This window comes from Athene noctua, chromosome 1, assembly GCF_965140245.1.
Source record: "Athene noctua chromosome 1, bAthNoc1.hap1.1, whole genome shotgun sequence".
Classification (NCBI taxonomy): Eukaryota; Metazoa; Chordata; class Aves; order Strigiformes; family Strigidae; genus Athene; species Athene noctua.
The window spans coordinates 105,599,635-105,619,253 of NC_134037.1; the positions used below are offsets into that span (position 1 = coordinate 105,599,635).

Below are 19,619 nucleotides of genomic sequence, written 5' to 3' on the forward strand. Positions count from 1 at the left end.
TTTTCAAGACACCAGCAGCCTATTATCCAGGTACATATGGATCAGATTTTCAAATGTGCTAATGTATTTTGACACTCTAGTTCCTTATGTTAGGTCTTAAGATGGGAACTGAGCTTCTCTCAAAAATCTAGTCTCAGTTATGATTCCTAAGCCTTCTGCAATATTTGACCTGAAGGCATAATTTAGTCCTTACTGATTAGGCAATTTCAAAAACTGTTCACCTGCAACTCCCTGATTAGTATTACCTAATCAATACATGAAAGCATTTTCTGATACAAAGGAGACGAGCAGGTCATCTTTTCTGTGTCAGAGTGTTTGCACGTGCGTGTGCGCACTTGTGTACACTTCAACCATATTCTGTAAATTATTTCACCTTCCCTTACACACGAGGAAGTAATTGGTACATGCATGTTTTGGAAGCCATTCAAAGCTGATTTTCTGCGTGGGTAAACAAAGTGCTCATTGGTGCCAGCTTGCTTCATTTGGGTGGCGTGAGGTGGAATGCAGGACAGTGGCATCCTGCACTTCCAAGGTACCTACTTGCTTTTGTGTGGAGAAGGTACAGAAGGAAGGGAGGCCACTCATGATACGGACAGGACAAGGGCAGTGCTGTGGTGAAAGGCCCTTCTCTGGGGTTCAAGCATAAAGGCTGTATTAATTACTACTGCATCAACGCAGATGTTTACAGTTCCATATTAAGCACTACATATTAAACCTAACTGTTGAAATCATTCCCGTTTGGACTTTAACATACATAGGACTGAAATGTCTATGCATTTCAGTATTGTGCTCTTATATATGTATTTAAACATTTCAGATGCTATATGCACTCCATTTGAAATCAGTGACAATCTACAAGGTTGATATATCTTGAGTTTCTGAAAATTTATAGAAGCAGTGTGGCATTGGCCAGCCCTGCAAAGGGAACATTTGATAACGGCTGTCACAGAATCTCCCTGAAAAATGGCTCCTCCTCCCCACCTTTTAGAAACCAAATGGCAGGATTATCTCAGATCGAGTACTGCACAAGTAGACTCCATAGGCCTCAAGAAAAGTTAGTAGTTGGAGTGTCTTAATGCTCACAATACTGAGATTTGTTGGCCCAAACAAAGGTTGTGGTATTTATTCAAACAAAATACAATCAATATGAAGACAATCTACAATTTCTTTTTGCTGCTGCTATACACCAGCAGGGAAAGTACTATGACACTGTATCATAAATCACTAACACAGATACAGAGCTATAAAATCATCTTTGTCTACTGTTTATAGTAGAGTCAACATGGGAATCTTTCTAGACAGTGTGGGTATGGCAAAAATGCCTGAAACGCCTAAGATTTCTTATTATACTTCATTCTTTCTACAGCTATAAAAAGGCAAATATATTTTAAACCGGAAAAATAAATAGTGTAAGTTTTGGTAGAAAGCAGATGTAGCAACAAAATATATTAAAATGTGAATTGCTAACCAACTGATTTTAGAATGTCTTTTTTTTTTTTTTTCCCCAGAGACAGTTGCATTTACATTAATCAAGTTCATAGTTACGTGAAAATAAGCTATTTCTTGTTTTATCTCTTAAAAAAGACAAAAACTTTAATTTTACTTTAATTTTACTTTAATTTCAGCAGCATTTAAACACTAGGGGTCTGATATTCTTTGATGGGCTGTAATTCTGCAGGTGCTTCTTTACACCTAACAGGTTAGTGTAGCTGCAGCTGATGGAAGTTTGGTATCTGCTGTCTGTACAACCTGAAGCTGAAATGTTTAATGTCAGCAGTCAAAACATTCTGTTGAAAGAGAAGTCAAATGGCTGGGCTGCTTTTTAACTCCTCCTTGCAATAGTTTCATTTTAAAACAGCAATTTTATTTCTTTTAAGATGAGGGAAGGAAATGTTTTCACTTAAATGTGCCCTGAATTTCAGTATGCTGAATTGTATTTATCTCTGACATTACCCTGGTTGTAATTCCCAGTGAAGTTAATGAAGCTACAGATGATTTTGATACACTCTATGCACAAGGTATGACTAAACTTTTTCTGGAAGCAGTATCTTTCATTATTACTTGAGCACTGCATGTCTTTTTTTGGGGAAAAAAAAAATGGTGTGACTGGTATTTAACATCATATCCCTATACCCTTTTTATGAAGTAAGCTGTAGAAATATTTCTAATTCGGGCTTTGAATTACAGAATCAAAATAAGTAAAAAAACCCTTCTCTATTTAGACTCCTAATTCCAGATAACTTTCTTGCTCTGTTCATTAAGCATGACCAATTTTGAGAAAATCCTTCTTGTAGCTGCAAAGCATCCTCAAGTGTCTATTTACAATGGTCAAAAATTATAAATAAAATTTCAATTAAAAATTATTTTGATCTCTGAGAGGCATTTCAGCATTTTTTTATTCTTGAAACAAGATAATATTCTAAAACTAAGGGCAGAGTTAGTGGGGTGGAGAATATTTTACAAAGAAACTAATAAGCATTTTGGCTTTGCATGTTTTTGAATTATATTTCCAATTAAAAATGCAGAGTGCTAAATCACATTACAAAGACAAATAGGAAAGTACAACTTCATTGTTGAAAACAATTTCCCTCCTATCAATCTGAGGATTCATGCATCAATATTGTAGATGAACTGTTAATTACAAAATCAATTAAAAAATTATTTCTAAAAACAGTCACGCGTCCTGGCTCTCAGGGGGGCAATTTGGGCAGAAGGTCTCATCTCACTAGGACCGCGCCAAATCACAAGTCGTCATCCACAAGTAAGCAAAAGCAATCTGGTTTTTCATTTTTCAGCGCGGCTGAGCCCAGCCTGAGATTGATCGTCACATATGGCCCCAGAAAACAAACTGTCAATACCTTGAATGCTGCAGAATTTGAACAAATAGCCGTCCGCCCATTCAAGCCACTCATTGCATCCCATTTAACAGATTTTATTGACAGTTTCCTTCTTGTAATTAAAGGGAAAACTACTGGCCAGCAACCAAGATAAAGTTCAAAGATAGGGTCAAAACAAAAGCAGATGGAGGGGCACGGTGTGACTGTCAATGGAACATAGCATCAGAGCATGTTATTGACACACAGGTATCTAATGATCGGCACGTCATTAAAGAGGGATCTATCGTGAACTTTATGCAAATGCTAAAAGGGACTTAAGACCACAATAAAGCATTAAGGAGACACAAAAGGAAAAACAACAAAGCACAAACGATTTTTACTTATCTGACAGTATTCACTGCTTCAGCACTTTTAAATTCAAATGCAGAAAAAAGATTCTTTCTGAGATTTTTAACCCTTGCTGCACAGGTCATAATTTTTGCAGAAGCATTCTCATAAATGCAGAGGATCCGTAAGGTAAGGTGTGATCCTTGTGAGATTAAATAATAATATCTTCCCTCATCCCATATCCTGAATCACCCTATCAAATGAATCAGTAGCTGCCTTTAAAGAAAACATATATAGCAAATTCTCATGCATCCTTTCTGTTTGTTTAATTGCAATGATTAGACTTGCCTGGATTATGCAATGGATTTAGGAGAACAACATCTATATTCATGTGAAAGGATCTCTGCCTGTAACATACTCTCCAAATCATACAGTGCAGTTCACTCCCTTTGGAATTTATTCCACAATTGCTTAGAACCAGAAAGCTCTTCTTAGTTTGAACTGCTTTGTTAGTTGCCTTTCAGACTAAAGTCTGATTAGCAATTTCTTATTCTAAAACCATGTTTAAAACAAGCATGCAGAAAGTATTATGGAGAAAATGAAAAATGTGACATATTAAAAACATAGCAATCGTCATGCCACTCTGCCAACCTGAATTAGCAAGTGCTATAGCTTTGAGGGTGACAAACTCTTCCTTCTCCAGCTTCATGCTCTTGTATTTCTTTACCAGCTGCAGTATGGCATTGTTAAGGTCAAGAAGGCCTGCCAATTTGGACTGGTCTTCATCCATAATATAATCTTCAGCATACACGAGCTCATCCTCAAAAGAAAGTGACCGGTATACAACACCAAGAATCAAAATCTCCATCCAAGCACTCTGCAGAAGGCTCATCTGGTCAGCTAGAGACAAAGTGGAGAATCCTGAATAGGAGAAAAACACAGGAAAAATATTAAGCATGTTTGGATTTGTCAGAAACCTGCTCCTCTTTCTGACTTATTTTTATATACATTGTGATAAAATATATACATACTCTCCCTTCTGGTTTTGTGCCTCTCCTCCCCAACCTACTACAGGAAAGTAAATAAATATAAAATCAGATGTTTTCTAAGCAACGTATGAAGTTACAAACAATTTGAAATTTGCAAGCTCTTTCTGTAAGAATCATATTCATTTGGAGAGTACTGCAGTGATAGCCTGTGATTAGTATGACGTCTTCTTTGTTCTGAAACACTTGTGCTTAGTTCTAAAAACTGATGCTGTGAAACAGGGATCTGATGACTCTGTTCATCATCACCATAAACCAAGAAGGATAATTTAGGAGAGGAAAAAAAAAAAAAGCTTCTTCTAAAATGGAAGATTTGATGTTTTCATAGAATTAAGGTGATTATCACAGAGAGGAAAATTCTCTTTGAACTTTAACCTCAGGGGAAAGAGAAGTAACACCTACCCTCCTCAGAAAAGATGCTAATTACTTCTGTAATGGCTCCCACCTTTACTACACTTGTTGAAATAACAGGGTGGCATATTAAAGTGCCAACTGAATAGCAGTCACACCATTCTTTTTCTAGGGCAACCAAAAACTTAATAAATTACTTTTAATGAATTTAACTTTTGCCCCCCCGCCCCCGTTGTCTTTCCTAATAGGATCACTAAGGGTAAACATCTCTACTGTCATATCTTTTCAGACTCTCGTTTACAGTACCTGTTAATTTATTATATCAAATTGCTAATATCCCAATCACATTAGGAACTACAAAACAATATGGGAGAGGAAGTGATTTTCCTGGCCTGTTGGTGAAATGCAGTAGTTTGCCAGTTGGCACCATCAACCACAAGTACTTAATAAAATCATCAAAGGGGATTAGTCAAGCTTTTCTTAAAGGGTCTTAAAGACATGTCTGAGGCTTTCATTTAGTTGTTTATGGAGCTGCTTACATGTCCTTTGACAGGGTTCCCGCTGTAAGAACATTCTTTTTGGCGTTCAATTACACTTAAATGCATTTTTCTGTTTTGAAAGTCGAGAGTTACAGTCAAGCAGGAATATATCATAAACTAGCAAATCTGCAAGGCATCTACTCCAAACAAGATTTTCTCTATAAGCACTAAGCAGCAAAAGTAATACAATAAAAAAGAAAACCCCACATCCAAACCACCAGGCATCCATAAAAAATGAAACATAAAACTGGCTGCAAGCTCTCTCCCTCATTTTTCTCCCCTTCCTTATTTGTTTTCATTTTCTCTTACTGTCTTTTGAGTCTTGTGATAGAACTGTAGCTCTCTGCCTTCAAAAAAACCCAACAAAAACCGAGCCAACATCAACAGGAAACCCTTGAAGAGGTGACAATGGAAAATAACACATCTGTGATTAAAATAAATAAGAGGGAAATGGAGAAGAAATAATCATTTGAAAGGTTATAGGGAGGAATTCATGATTTCAATTAGCTTCAACATTTCTGTTCCTTCCCGTCTTTCAAGAACCAGTTTTTCTGCAGTAGCAGATGGACAGAGAACGTAGCCTGCAGCACCGTCCTGTGACAGCCCCATTCTCCCTCCCAGACACTGCTGTTAGTAAATAGATTTACACATTCTCCAATCTCCACACATCTTTCTGCCGAATAATTAAAAGCAGGATGATTAGTTTATTGAGTGGAAGGAGGAACTTTTTTATTGAGGTCCATCCACGATTTTATCAGGGCCAGCACTTTTACGGTTGTCATGAGGGTGCAGGCATCCAATTTTTCTTATCTGCCTGATTAATACAAACGCTGTTTCAGGACGCATTAATTAACAGATACAAATCTACGTTCTCATGGAAGGATCAATACAGAGAAGAAAAGAGGCATCAATGTGAATTTAGTGCTGATGATGGAGAAGGCACTCTATTGACATTTACGTGCATAGAAACTTTAAAGTTGCAGTGGAGCCCTTTTGTCCCTGTGATTTACAAATTAACAATTTTTCAGGTATAACAATGTTTCACACACTTCTGAAGAGTTTAATTAAGCAAAAAGCAATAAAATCAGTTTTGATTAAAGAAGTTAACCTGCAATTTCTCTCTATTTTTCTTCTGAAAACTCCTAACTTTCTTCTTTTATTTACTTATCTATTCTAGTACAGATTTGCTGGGGCTTTTTTTAAGCAAATAATGCTATGTTTCAATAACATTTATTGTGTGCCACAGAGAAAGCAAATTACATATGCCCTGTGAGGGGGGGAAAAATGGAATATTGTCTACAATTTACTGTACTGCACTCTTGAAAAATCTGCATTCTGGTGCAGTAAATATACTAATTGTTTTTATGTGACATAAAAAGATCAAAATAATTTCTTTCCATTATAGAAAAATTGGCAAATATAAACCTCACTGTTCTGCTCTCCAATAATAAATCAAAGAAACATTGTTTTTTTCCTGATCGAAGTAACTTTTCCTTGAAAGCCTGCTCAGTGAAAGCATGGTTTAACTTTTAAAGGCATCCCTCATGGGAATGTAAAGCTGCATCAAGTTGTAATTAATATGCTTTTGTTTTGTTTTGATTTTTCAGAAAATGTGAAAGCATCCAGCATGTCTCTTATATCACAACAATGTCCTTTTAAAAGATGTTCAGCAAGTCACAGTTAAAAGAATAGATTACACAGGCATATGTATTTACATAGAGAGATTTATTTTTAATTGCTTGGAAGAGGTTATACTTATTTCATGCCAAACTCTGCTCTGATTCTGTGAGCTTTTGTTATATGAATCCTCTAGATCAACCACATTCTGTGACAAATGGACATTTTCTATTTTAAAATGTAACTATTGTTTAAAAAGTCTCAAAATTAGACAAAATACACTTCTAGTTTTCTGGACTCCCAATCACAACTGCAAGCTCTTTCCAAACAGCCCTGAGATGCTGCACGATGGTGTGGTTTTGAACTTTGTGTGGGTCCTTAATCCTTAGGAGTCCTGCAGGTCAACGTTTTAAACGTAGAACCGCATAATGGCTTTTTAAAATACAATGTTGTGTACCTTTTTACCCCTCAGCATGTACCAGATCGGTGACAACTTTGATCTCTCTCCATCTCCCTCCCCAAGTCAATGCCATTTAATGTATCTCAGGCATTTGCTAGCAGAACAACTGTGTACCTTGACCTGCAGTTAAATAGCATGTTTATCTGCGATACAGCGCACTCCAAATAAACCAGATGACAGTTTGCAACAACGTCATTTGGAAGGATTGAAAGGCTTCTCAAGAGTCAGGTACCCCTGAGGTAAGAAGCTTGAAGGAAGCATGTTTTGTGCCAACCCTCCTGCCATCTTCTGCTAGACGCTCATGTGCTTGACAATGATGCCATGGGCACTTGTCAAGATTTTTTTTTCTCTTTTTGCCTAGCAAACTGATGCACTTTGCAGTCAACTTACAAAAAAGGCTAAGCATTTGAAAGTGTGAAGGGCAAAAAATATCTGACGGCTAGTCTTCAAAAATACACTTTCATTTCAGAAAGCATAAATGTTTATTTCCTGAGCTGAGTGTTGACAGAAATAGGCTGCAGCGCAGGCATATGAATTTAACCCCTGGTAGGCATTCTTTTCAGTGCAGTTTTTATGTGGCTGAATGCAAGCATTGTAAATCTACAGGGTGTCTCGTAATATCAGTTAACAATAGCATTGATTTTCTGGTTACAAATTTTCTTCCTTCCTTTTTTTCTTTCTTTCTCCTCCTTTCAGGAACTGTAGTGTTTCTTCAGCTAAAAATAGATACTTTTCTACAAACAGCGTATCACACTCAAATTGTAATTATGCCGTAATGACTCACTGAGATCACAGAGTGTGGATTGAGAAAAGGTTGATTGAGCAACCGAACATATGCTTGGGGTTTTTTTTTTCCTTTCGCATACCAGTAAACCCAAAGCTCAAAGGAAGCAGAAATAAATAGGTAAAAAGGCCTTAGCATTTTTATTATAGGAACAACTGGCGGCGAGCTGACCGTGCTCTGCAGCGCTCAGCACTCCACGCCAGCTCCAAACACAGTTCACAGTCTCTCAGATGGGGCTGTTTAAACCACAGATCTTTTCAAATACCAGCACATGCACTACTTGCTCTCTATTTCACATTGTACACAGCTCCATGCTAAGCAGGGTAAATCTTTTATATTCCTGAAGACCCTTTCCTCTACTTCATTAAGATGGACTTCATGGACACTAACTCACTAGGGGCTAGAGTGAAGCAGCTGCAGATGGTCAAGTGCCAAAGTAAGATCTGTGCCTTGCACACAGCACTCCGAGACCTATTGGACAAAAAAAAAACAGTGGCTGGACTTATCCCTACCATTATTTTAAGCCTTAAACATCCGATGTGATGCCTAAATCAGGCTACTTTGACTTGAATCCTAGTTTATTTCACTTTGCAAGGAATGAGCTTCCCTTCCTCTCTGTTACGTGTTTAGAAATCTGAGTATTTGATCAAACCAGGTATGCAATACCTGGCAAATCTGGAAGTTGCTTGCTTTTTCTGATAATCACCTCCCATTTATTTTACCAGTTGTTTTTATGATTGCTAGTTTCATAAGTAAAATATTCCTCTTGCTTGCCCTGGTTTGTACTTCAAGGATCTTCATTTACATTTTGTATAATCAAAGCTGTGCTTGAAAATGACATGTTCACTAGTGTGTTGCAGATTCAATATATTTACACTGCTGAAATATCAGAGTTGGATTTTTAAATTATTTACACTTAATTTTGATAGATTAACTTCCTTCTAAATGTTTTATGGGTACTGATATTTCCAGCATGATTTCTTTATTTCAAAAACGATGTATAGTCACCATTGTCAAAAGAACAAACTGATATTGTAAACACTTTTAAAAAAAAAACTTGTCGTTCAGCCCAGATTACTTTATTTAGAGAGTGTGTGGGTTCATGGTCCAGTGACAAACAGTGGGCCAAAGGCCTATCCTGGCTGCACAGAAGTGAGTGTAAAGAAACCTCACTTCATTTCAGGATCAGGCTCAGGTCCAGTGTTCTCTCAGATGTACGGCTGTCACTCTGCCCTCCTCTCCCCTCCTGGCATGTACTCAGTACTTGCCCGAATCCATTGTACAACTTCAGCTGGCTTCCAGGGATGTAAACAAAGGCTAGGGAAATTTCAGCAGTGAAATTTTTACTAGGGCTACATTATGTTTTCTAGATACAATCACAGTATTTGCTGAAGGAAACCTTCATAGCCTGACTGCCACTTAATATTATTCTCTCAGAAATCTAAGGAAGAGGATGGCATGATTTGTTTTTTTAGGGTACATTTAGAGCTGAATCTCCCACATGGATATGAATTGAAAGATCCTTTTTATTACATCAATCCAAAACCACCCAGATTTAATTTCATTTCAGAATACTCTGTAGTCTATCTCAAGACCCACAAACATTTCAGCTGTTATGAAAACCATTAAACAGGAGGAGAGTAGTCTCACTAATCACAAAACTTATTTCACAGATTATGGGTGAAATTTGGTGAAAGCTGGAACAGAAACAGATACAACTCCTTATGCCAGGGTGAACCCATTATTTCTCTTTTTGCTGTTTTTTTTTCTTGTCATACTCATTTGCTCATGGAGCCCCTGGTCAAAAGGCTAACAGCTGCATGTGATGCCATAGCAAGCTGAAATTTAATATGCCTGAAGACTTTTACGTGAAAGCTGTCAGCTCATGCAACAAAAAGCACAGGTATTTGCCCAAACTTGAAAATCACAAGCCAGGTCCCAAAGCACAAACTACAACTGACCAGAAATACAGCCAAAGGCTCAACTTACACTATTTGCTCAATTTACAGTATTTCAGCTTCCAAGCTATTTAGAACTAACGTGCTACAATTAAAGCTATGTTTAGAAATTAGTTTCATCCAACAACTTTCGCACATTAAAACCACTGCCTTTTCCGAGCGATGCTTTGCTATATAGCATCTCCTTCTGCCCCTATAGCACAGTACTGCGGCTCTGTTGTGAGCGGCACTATGAGTTGCGATTGCCATCTGTTAGCTGTGTGGCTGTGGGAGAAGGGAGATCAGGTTGCATATGCTGAGGTGCCCAAGAATTACTCGGACTCAAGTACAAAAAGCAAAACGCATTCGGAGAGCGCTGGGATGTCTTCAGCCACGCCTGTGCACTTTCTCGTGTTTTATTTAAGTGTGTTTGTATTCCTAACTCTTGCTGTGCAAGTTCTTATAAAATATACTTTTTAAAAATATATTTATAACATGAATAAATGTCTATGCTAAGCACTTTTTCACTAACACCTATCAGTAAGAGGAGAAATGCCACACAGAGCACTAAGAAACCTGGGGCTTTTATCACAACGCTACTTTCATCTCACTGAAACAACAGCAGAGAGATGGCACGGCAATAAAAATGCATTCACACCGCATGTCCCTCTCAATCCATTACGAACAATGGATTCTCACTAAGCAAATATTCGCTTGTCAGAAGTATTTGCAACACTGGATTCATTCAGCAGGACTAAGTAAGTGAAGTTCACAGCAATTTAAAAGCAGCGAATTAGACATTTACAAACAGTGAAGATGCTGCTTGTCTTGCCTGACCTTTCACTCAAGCTATACAAAAAGGTGTTAATGAAATTTAAATACCAGTTAGAAATATTTCTGGTTTGTCTTTTACCCTGTGAAACCTTACATGATAACACTAAACAGGAACAATTTAAGCTTGTCATTTCTTCTCAGGGTAAGATGCATATAGTGAGATGTAACTCTGTAGTTCAAACTGATACCAGTACTGAAATCAGAGCCATCCCTCTATAACCACCCAAATACTTCTAGTCAGCTACTTTTACATTTCTCATTTCTTACAGCACAGGTTCTTGTGAGCTGCTTCTTTAGAAACCGTAATGGAAAGAAGTTGGAAAATGTGACTGATTAAGAATGTCTCCCTGACATCACATAATCACCCTCAGTTGCTAATACTCTGAAGTGAAACATTAAAGATGAAAAAAACTGATCAGTCACCCTTGCTTCAGGACAGATTTGGTAAGAACTCTATGTATGAGTACTTTCTAATGGCATTTCTGGAAACACATGGTTTAAAGTACTGTACTCTTTATTTCCATTGATTTTAATTTCATACCTTATTATTTCAGTATTCATTGAGAAAAGGAAAATATAAGACAAAAGATATAAACAGATTAATACTCGGATTTTCCCTTTGGGCTGACTTTACCACTGGAACTTCCACAATTTTAAACAGCTTTACACCAAACTCATACCAACGTTGTATTAAAAAGAAGCCAGGCCAAACACTTATATTTTGATTTATCACTAGATGCTGTGACAACAGAGGAAGACCTGGTAAGTAGTAAACTGCCTTTTTTTTTTTTTTCCTGTATGTTAGACAGTTGTCAGTCCTTGTGTATTACCTTCTCTGTAGTGAGGTTTTGAATTCTAAGTTACAGACAATGGAAAAGTTTTAAAATTCATACTAGCAGTCCAGTATGGCTCAATATAGCTGTAGATCTGCTTAAGGTCAGCAGTATGAACTTGCAGATTCCTAAGAGTGACCTTTCTAATGCACTACATATGGGATCTGATCTGCTTGTTTAAAGTTAACTCTTGCAGTTCTTTAAATTATAACCTTTAAACATGGTTTTGTCAGACTATGGGTTTGGTTTTTTTTAGTTCTCTTATTGAAGCCAGCAAAGGCAGATGACATGACACGCTATGCTCCTAACACCATCTTTGCCCCTAGACTTGAAAAGCTTGCTGCTGGGTTACAGCGTTCTATATGGAATCTGTTTTTTTAAAATGTCTGGCATATTATGAGGTATCACCTGTGTCCAGACATTTACATGGGAGAAAATGGAGCAGGATTGTATTTATGACCCTGATTGTTTTCTTTCACTGAGCCTATACAAAAAAACCACCCAATCGTATTTTTAACATAAATATTGATTTCACACAAATTTTCCTTCAATCTGTTGTAGACATATGTATTTCAGTATGAGTACACTAAAGACAGATTTATGGGTGAAAAAATAAAAACTACATTCTGTTATTAGTAAAGTGACTGCAGATGAAAACCAACATGTATCATGAATAAGGCTGAATCTCTCTCAAAGCCCAATCCCTAAAATGATAACACAGTTCAGTTTAGAATAGCCCACACTGTACATGCATATTCTGTGTGTGGTAAGCCTTACCCAGATCTTTTAGAGTTCCAATAGCAGCAATTAAACTACAGTCACATAATTAAAGAAAAAGAATCCACTGTTTGCTTTTTAAAAAAATGTTTACTGAAGTAAACAAAATTTAAAAAAATCCCAAACATAGGCTTGAGAGAAGAACCTAACAAAACTAATAACAACAATCAGTGTTAGTTCAGACACTGCTCACTTCAATCTTTGTACGCATCAGACTCCCAACAATTACACACATAGACTGGGAGTATCAAGAAATGTAGAGTTCAAGCTTCTACAGCCTCATGCACATTAGGCTTCAAAACCAAGTTTGCTGGATTATAAAAGACTATGGTTTTTTTCACAAAAAGGAGGGACTTCTTGTGCATTTAATACTTGCTGCCTTTTATTAATAACCTCTATGGATCTGTTTTGAGAGCACTTTTCCTCAAAGAGTGCTGGGTCACTGCTGTTTGCCTTTTACTCCCCTGGGGACGCCACCAGACATTTCCTCACTGAGAGTTGTGGCACTCCCTGTTCCCTCCATCTTTCCATCAGGCAAAGTCAGGTTTCCAGGAGTTCCCCAATCATGTTAATAATATGAATCCAATACTGCATTATTATATCCCTATTAGCATAGGGAGAAAACCATGCTTACTATCCAATCAACATATGTGTGTTAACCCTGTATATGCTAAACTAGATAAAATCTTTTTCCATAGCCAAACCAAAAACTTCAGGTTGCAAAATTTTGGGTAAATACATCCTTTCGCTCTCTGGCAGGAAAACAACAGCTCAGAACACTGTCCTACACATTTTTCTTCTTCTTCCCAATTTTTAAAACTTTTCTGCTGGTTACTCTATTTTTCTTAATGTGCCGCAGATGCCAAAAACCACAAACTATGTTTATAGTCTGCCTGGTTTGGGGAAAGAGAGTCACACATACTCTCCTACATGAATGTGAAATTTCTAGTTTACCTAGCTGAGTGTATATGTACCATTAACATAATCTCTGGAGTCTGTGTCTTAGGACTACAACAGTCCACATGCAAAAAAAAAAAGAGAAAAAAGAAAGGAAAAAAAAAGGAAGCTGCCTGATTCTAATACACCTAATTAGCCATCGGCAGACTCTTAATTGCATACATTAGGATGATTCCATAGTGGAGATTAATTCTAAATATACCCAAGCAGCTGGTTAAGATGCCATGGATTACAGTGTGGACTGTACTTTTCCACTTAATTAGATATCAAAATTAAGCAGCAACAAGCATTTTGACATAACGGGGATCAAGCCGCCGCTTGGCATCCCAGAGCTGCACTAAAGTGACCGCTAAACAGAGCCGCACAGATGGAGAGATATTAAATGCCGCACTGGAAAGTAATTTCAAATAATAAAATATCAATATTTACATTTTAATTACCCCTACTGAGAGCCGCTCTGTCATTTTCACTATTGCCGACACAGCAAGGGGTAGTGGAATGACATTGCGGCTCTGACTGCAATGACTATTTTGTTTCCATTAAAGAATGACAAGTGTTTTAGAGGCAGTGACACCCAGTGTGTGAACAAGAATGACAGCAGATCAGAAAATTCCTATTAAGGGAATAAATGACTCAACAAGAGAATTTACTTCAAGCAGCCAGCTCCTCCTTGAAACACATAATCCTTTCTAAATTTTCTGCAGAAAGTTTATTATTAGAGGTGCCTCAGGGAAACCTTAGCTTCTCATAAAATATTTAGAATGATAGGACCTTACATGATGACCAGTCAATTTAAAAACATTAATACCCAATTCTCATCCTGTCTAAGAGCTATATTGAGAGTTTGTATGAATCAAAATACTTTGAGGGGGGAAAAAAGGCACATATTGAAAAGGAGATTCCTTCCTGTTAGACCTCAAAGTTTTGATGGTGCATGGAGAAAGCCAGGGTTATTTTTGCTGTCTTTTCATCAGTTTTACTACCATTGGCACAGTGAGTACTCCACACCCCATCTGGATCACAATTTTCTGGCCTTCAGAATTACACCCAGCAATTGATCACAACAGGTAATGTGTGTACAGGCACAGGTTCAGGACTCCCGTTTCTCCCTGTGTATTCCTTGCACATATATAAACACTTTTTCTTTCTGTATGTACATCAGAAACCTGTGAGACACCTTTGCAGCACCTTAGGAATCTAATTACTTCTGATCAGGTCTGAGGTCAACCTCATGGAAAATATTATATTACATCTGACATGCTGCATTTACAAAGAAGAAAAGGAAGGAAGAAAAGTATCAAAACAGTAAAAAAAAAAAAAGTCTTCCTTGGGGATGTCTGTCAAACTGCAGAGATCTTCAAAGAATTTCAATGGCCTCAGACACAAGAAGGTGTGTAAGAGAAAATCCTTGGTCAGTACACCCCAATACGCAGATAAGTGACCCTCCTCCTAAGTCATGGCATGCATTTATTTAATAATGTGCAGAGCTCAACTTCTATAAATGTGACAAATGGCTAGAACAGAACACGGGGGAAAAAACGCATGAAAAATTTTACAGAATAGAAGAGGAACAGTTTTATAGCAGTGACTATTGCAGGAGTTTTAGATTGGCTTTGACATTAAGAATTAGCAGTAAAGTACAAAAACGTTACTCTGACATCAGCTGCTTAACTAGTTGTTCTTCCATTTCTTGTCTTTTTTCTTCACATCTTTTTCCTTTTTTTTTTTTTTAAAAAAAAAAAAGTACCCAGGAAGTACTTCTGAAGCATCCCTAATGCTTTTAGGACAAGACACTTCCCCATTTCTCAGCTACTAGCACCTTTTAATTTCTGAAAGAGCTACGGTTGAAAATCTTAATTAATTGTTCCATACTGCTTCAGGATCATTATGCAATGTAATAAAGGCCGTGTAATTATGAAATTTTACAGCCATTACCAAGGCTGATGGCTCGTATTTCATCCTCAGCTGGACCCAATGGCTTTTAGCCACTCAGCTCCCCTTTGATGAACTACAGACAGATCTATCAGGCCCAAACAATATCCAGGCAAGGCGGCTATAATAGCTACCTACAGATGAAGCCATAGATAAAAATAAACTATAAATCTACACACAAATGCAGGCACATTGCCTCAGGATGACAGAGGGGAGAGGATGAGACACTTGGGAAAGCTGGCGGCTTGTGGAAAGGCAACCTCTCTCTCTCTCTCTTACTCAGTTTGGAATTTGTTTGGTATCTTAAAGATGTAAAACCCTTTCATACTTCTCAAAAAAAAAAATTATGTATTTTTCTATGGAAGGTAAGGGGTCACTTCATCCATCTATTAAATTTGTCAAAGGGGATTTATATGGACGAATTAACTCATCCTCCAAATGAGGAATCTTAGCCAACAAGTTTTAAAGTCATAATCTTAAATGTGAATCCAGGTCACTTGCTTCTGAGACTGAAAAAAGCAAAGCATCCCTGATTTGTAAATGCATTATCCTGAGCAGATGCACAGAGGTGAAGTTAGATGATAGGCTTTCACTGGAGGCACCACCGGAGATGCAATTTCATGCAACATTGTCCTACATTATTTTATTTTCAGTTTAAAAATGAAAATACTTCTCAAAATTCAGTGCAAGTTAAAGGAACAAGGGGATTATATATGATCTCGGTACCTGCATCACCAGAATGTACTTTATGGAGGTGACCTCCAACAATGCCCTCTTTAATTTAAGACAGAAGGCTTTCCAAGAATGTATCGCTAGTCCCTCCAGAGTGAGGCAAGGCTGACTAAGATGTGAGAAGAAATGGAGAGCTGCAGCATCCTGGTCAACTCTGAAAGAGTCTAGGGAAGAGTTTGAAAACATTAGCTTGAAACTGCATCTATTAGTACCACTTCTAGTAGCTCAAGGTTAGTTGTGAAGCTGATGTTAGGCTCATGACTGAGGCTAAAAAACACTGCAGAAGACAAGTTAAAAGGAAAACCTCAAAAGTACTGTCTGATTTCCAATATTAATGACAGAATGTCACAGTCCTTTCCAACAAAAGTATGACAGATTTGGAGGAGGTTTGGAGAAAGTAAAGCAGAACAGCACACCTGAGAAAACTCTTAAAAAAAGACTCAGAAAGCAGGAATTGTTTTCCTCAGAATAGTGATGCATGAGAGAAGGCATTAAAAGTATATAGAAATTAATGGTATAAAAAATAGGTCTATTTTTGTTATTTATTCTCCCTGTCTCATAACACAGACCAAGTGTCATTACAGTGAAATGCAGGAAATTCAAAATGGAAGGAAGGAGGGAAACTCTTCATTCACAGAGTAGCTGGACTGGAGAACTCCTTGCCAAAGGATGTCACTGAGGCCAAGAATTCAGAGAGGGAGTTGATGCTTACATGGACAGCCAGAATAGCTCCAGGTATAATACTCCAAATCCAAATTAAAAGGACAAGGACATTTTTCTTACTTATTTAGTCTAATCTCTAAGCATAAGGAATTAGAAAAGTTTTCCTGAGCCTTCTGTCTACTATGGGGCCCACATCTCTTTCCCTGAGGCTGATCACTGCTGAAGACAGTAAAGTATATGTTGATGACCTGTAGCATTCAGTTTCTAGTTTCCTAAAAACTGAAGCCTCAAAATTTGGGTTGCCTTTATTTGAGGTGCTTGGAGCCTACTCCTACAATTAGAGTTCAGAAAGATGAGCTTAGAGAGATGTGCTGCAGGCAAAGAATTTTAAAATCACAGCAAATGAGCTCTAACTCTGGAGCTACTACTGTAGGAACATGAAAATAATGGATATGGAAGAGCCATGGTGTTATATACATAAAAGCAAGCCAGGTTTATGTACAAGTGTGTCTTTGCACAAACCTGTGTATGCATGCATTTGTACTAAGCAAACTCAGGGTATTCTAAAAGCTACAGAAATGAGTAAGGATCACCTGCTTATTAACTTATATTATTTGCTTATTAATGAAGTTTTGAGGGTTTTTAAAATATAAAAAGCTGTCTTGCTGAAGGACAAAATAATAACGTAGTCACCTAGGTCAGATCAGAGAAGTATTTCCTGAAACAGTGAACACAGTCACAAAGGGTCACTGATCAACAAAGCTGCAACTGAAAACAGGCAAGGTGATTCAGGTTTTTCCAGCGTAATGCTGAGGATGCTTGATATATGGTCTTTTAAGGACCAGTATCTGCTGTTAACATGCTTTATAGAAACTGCACGTATGGTGGGTATTCACTGTACTTGGTGTGAATTGATCTATTCCTTGCAGTGTATGTGGAAGCATCATAAACATTCTTAATGGGAGGAAAAACAAAAAAAAAAGGCAACAACAAACCCAAATTGAAAGGCTTAAGCATATACAGTACATTAGAACATTTAAAATACTAGACTACACAGATACCACTAGACTTTGATTCCTGGACAGCATTTTAAATTGCCTTCTTATGCACTAATAACAGAATTCACTGAAGAACTCAGTTAAAGCATGGACTATGAAAACTGAGAAGACTGGATGCAGACAAAAAACCTGGCAGACCTTTTACGTCTTCTACTTCCCATCCAGTTGACTCATATTTAGCCAAATTAGCATCAACCTCATGGCTAAGCTCTGTATCTTTACCTCTTTTTATCCTCCCACTCACTCATATCAGTAGGATGAAAACCAGAAACATAATCAGGATCATTTTTCAGAGCAAAAACTTCAAGTAAGAAGTAAATGCAAAGATGTTTTTTCTATTTTACTGGAGGCAGTAATACCAGTTTGCTACATCAACCTAATAAAAATAATTATAATAATGAGAGAAAACACATATACACCATTTTTATTATGCAGAAGAACTGTGTGAATTATTACTCTCTTTTGTAAATGTCCAGTCTGTCAGAGAATGCATATCAGTATTCCATAATGTAAGATTACCACCATACCTTTATTAAAGAACAGCAAAGAATCATGTAGTGGTCAGAAAGTTAGGTTGTTAATTTGTGATCTACTGCAAACTGCCTTGAAACAGAACTGGCTCAAACACAGTGAGACAAAGTTTATTTTTGCCAAATAGGAATTACTGCAAAGGAAAAGGGAATCAGCATGACGTATTTTATGAAAGACCTTCATTTCAGAATTGGGCTTAAAACATTTTCCTTCTTCAAGTGATCCTTTTTTTTTTTAAAAAAAATTAAATTAATAAACAGCTACAGCTTACCTATCAGTACAAAGTGTTTTTAAAAAACCTGTTTCAGAGAACATGTAAAGGAGAGGTATTGCTAAGTCTCTAAGAAAACCTAACTGCAGTAAGACCATACTCAGACATAGAGAAAGATATTAGCATAAGTGTACAGACCAAAAATGGAAGGGAAATGGGGGTATAATTGTATGTTTTCTCTTTCAAGATTCACCAAATGTGGCACAAATCTGTAGCTACTATAATGTATGCCATGCTTTACACTGATTTTCTACACTTGGTATTCCCTAGCTGACTTGTTTCTGAAGTCTATGGTGATTTTTTTCCACAGCAAATAGCAGTTTTTCAAGAGGTCTCTGTGCAACCCAGGAGTATGACATTTACTAATGTGTTGAGATTCAGGGATTCTCCTTTGTAGAAGCCAACACTAATAAGAAAGATATGGTTCAGTGTCCTGGGTATTCTTCCCAGTTTTATTAATTAGATGGAAAGCTTCTCCCTCTGGAATACTGTAAGGTATTTATTAACACTTCAGCCCACAAACTAGAGTAGATTTACAGTAGTGGAGGTAATTGTTACATACACTGGCTCTTGTTATCTACTTGGCAGGGATAAGCAAAAAAAAAAAAACCCAGAGGTTTAGATTATGATCTTTTTCATGATATTTTAATTGAGCTTCTTAATCTGCTAAATTAAAAAACTATAGTACAATCTTATTCAGATCACTGACAAAAATGATCATATCAATTTGCAACAAAATGTATGAATGCTCCTATCTCTTTTAATTATACAGAGAATTTAAGTGTCACATTCAATATGGCCACAGAGTGACTTTCTTTTACAGTTGTGCCATCTTATCCCTCAGTACCTTCACATTATATTTCAAGTCTCCCATCTTTTAATGCACAGATACCCTTCCCTAGTTCATCTTTAATATCACCACCTTCTTTCACTTCTTTCATGTTCAATATGACAAGCTACTCCCACTGCTATGTCTTAGCAAACTGGTGACAGATAATGACCAGGCATGCAGTCAATAATATCTCAGTTACTTATGTGCTTTACAAAAGAAGCGTTGGGTATGCTCAGAGCTACTTCATGTAACTGCATTTCTCTCACCATTACTTTCAGCCTTCCCTTTGCATTCTTCTCCT

At 37.2% G+C, this 19,619-nt stretch overlaps 1 protein-coding gene across 11 annotated transcripts in view; it reads right to left on the reverse strand.

Moving 5' to 3' along the window:
* Positions 1-19,619, reverse strand: part of ESRRG (estrogen related receptor gamma) — a 408,336-nt gene that overhangs the window by 11,048 nt on the left and 377,669 nt on the right. For all 11 annotated transcript variants that reach the window (XM_074897224.1, XM_074897225.1, XM_074897226.1 and 8 more), the window contains one exon: positions 3,816-4,085. In XM_074897224.1, coding sequence (XP_074753325.1) covers positions 3,816-4,085 — 270 coding nt within the window. The remainder of the gene's footprint in view (positions 1-3,815; positions 4,086-19,619) is intronic.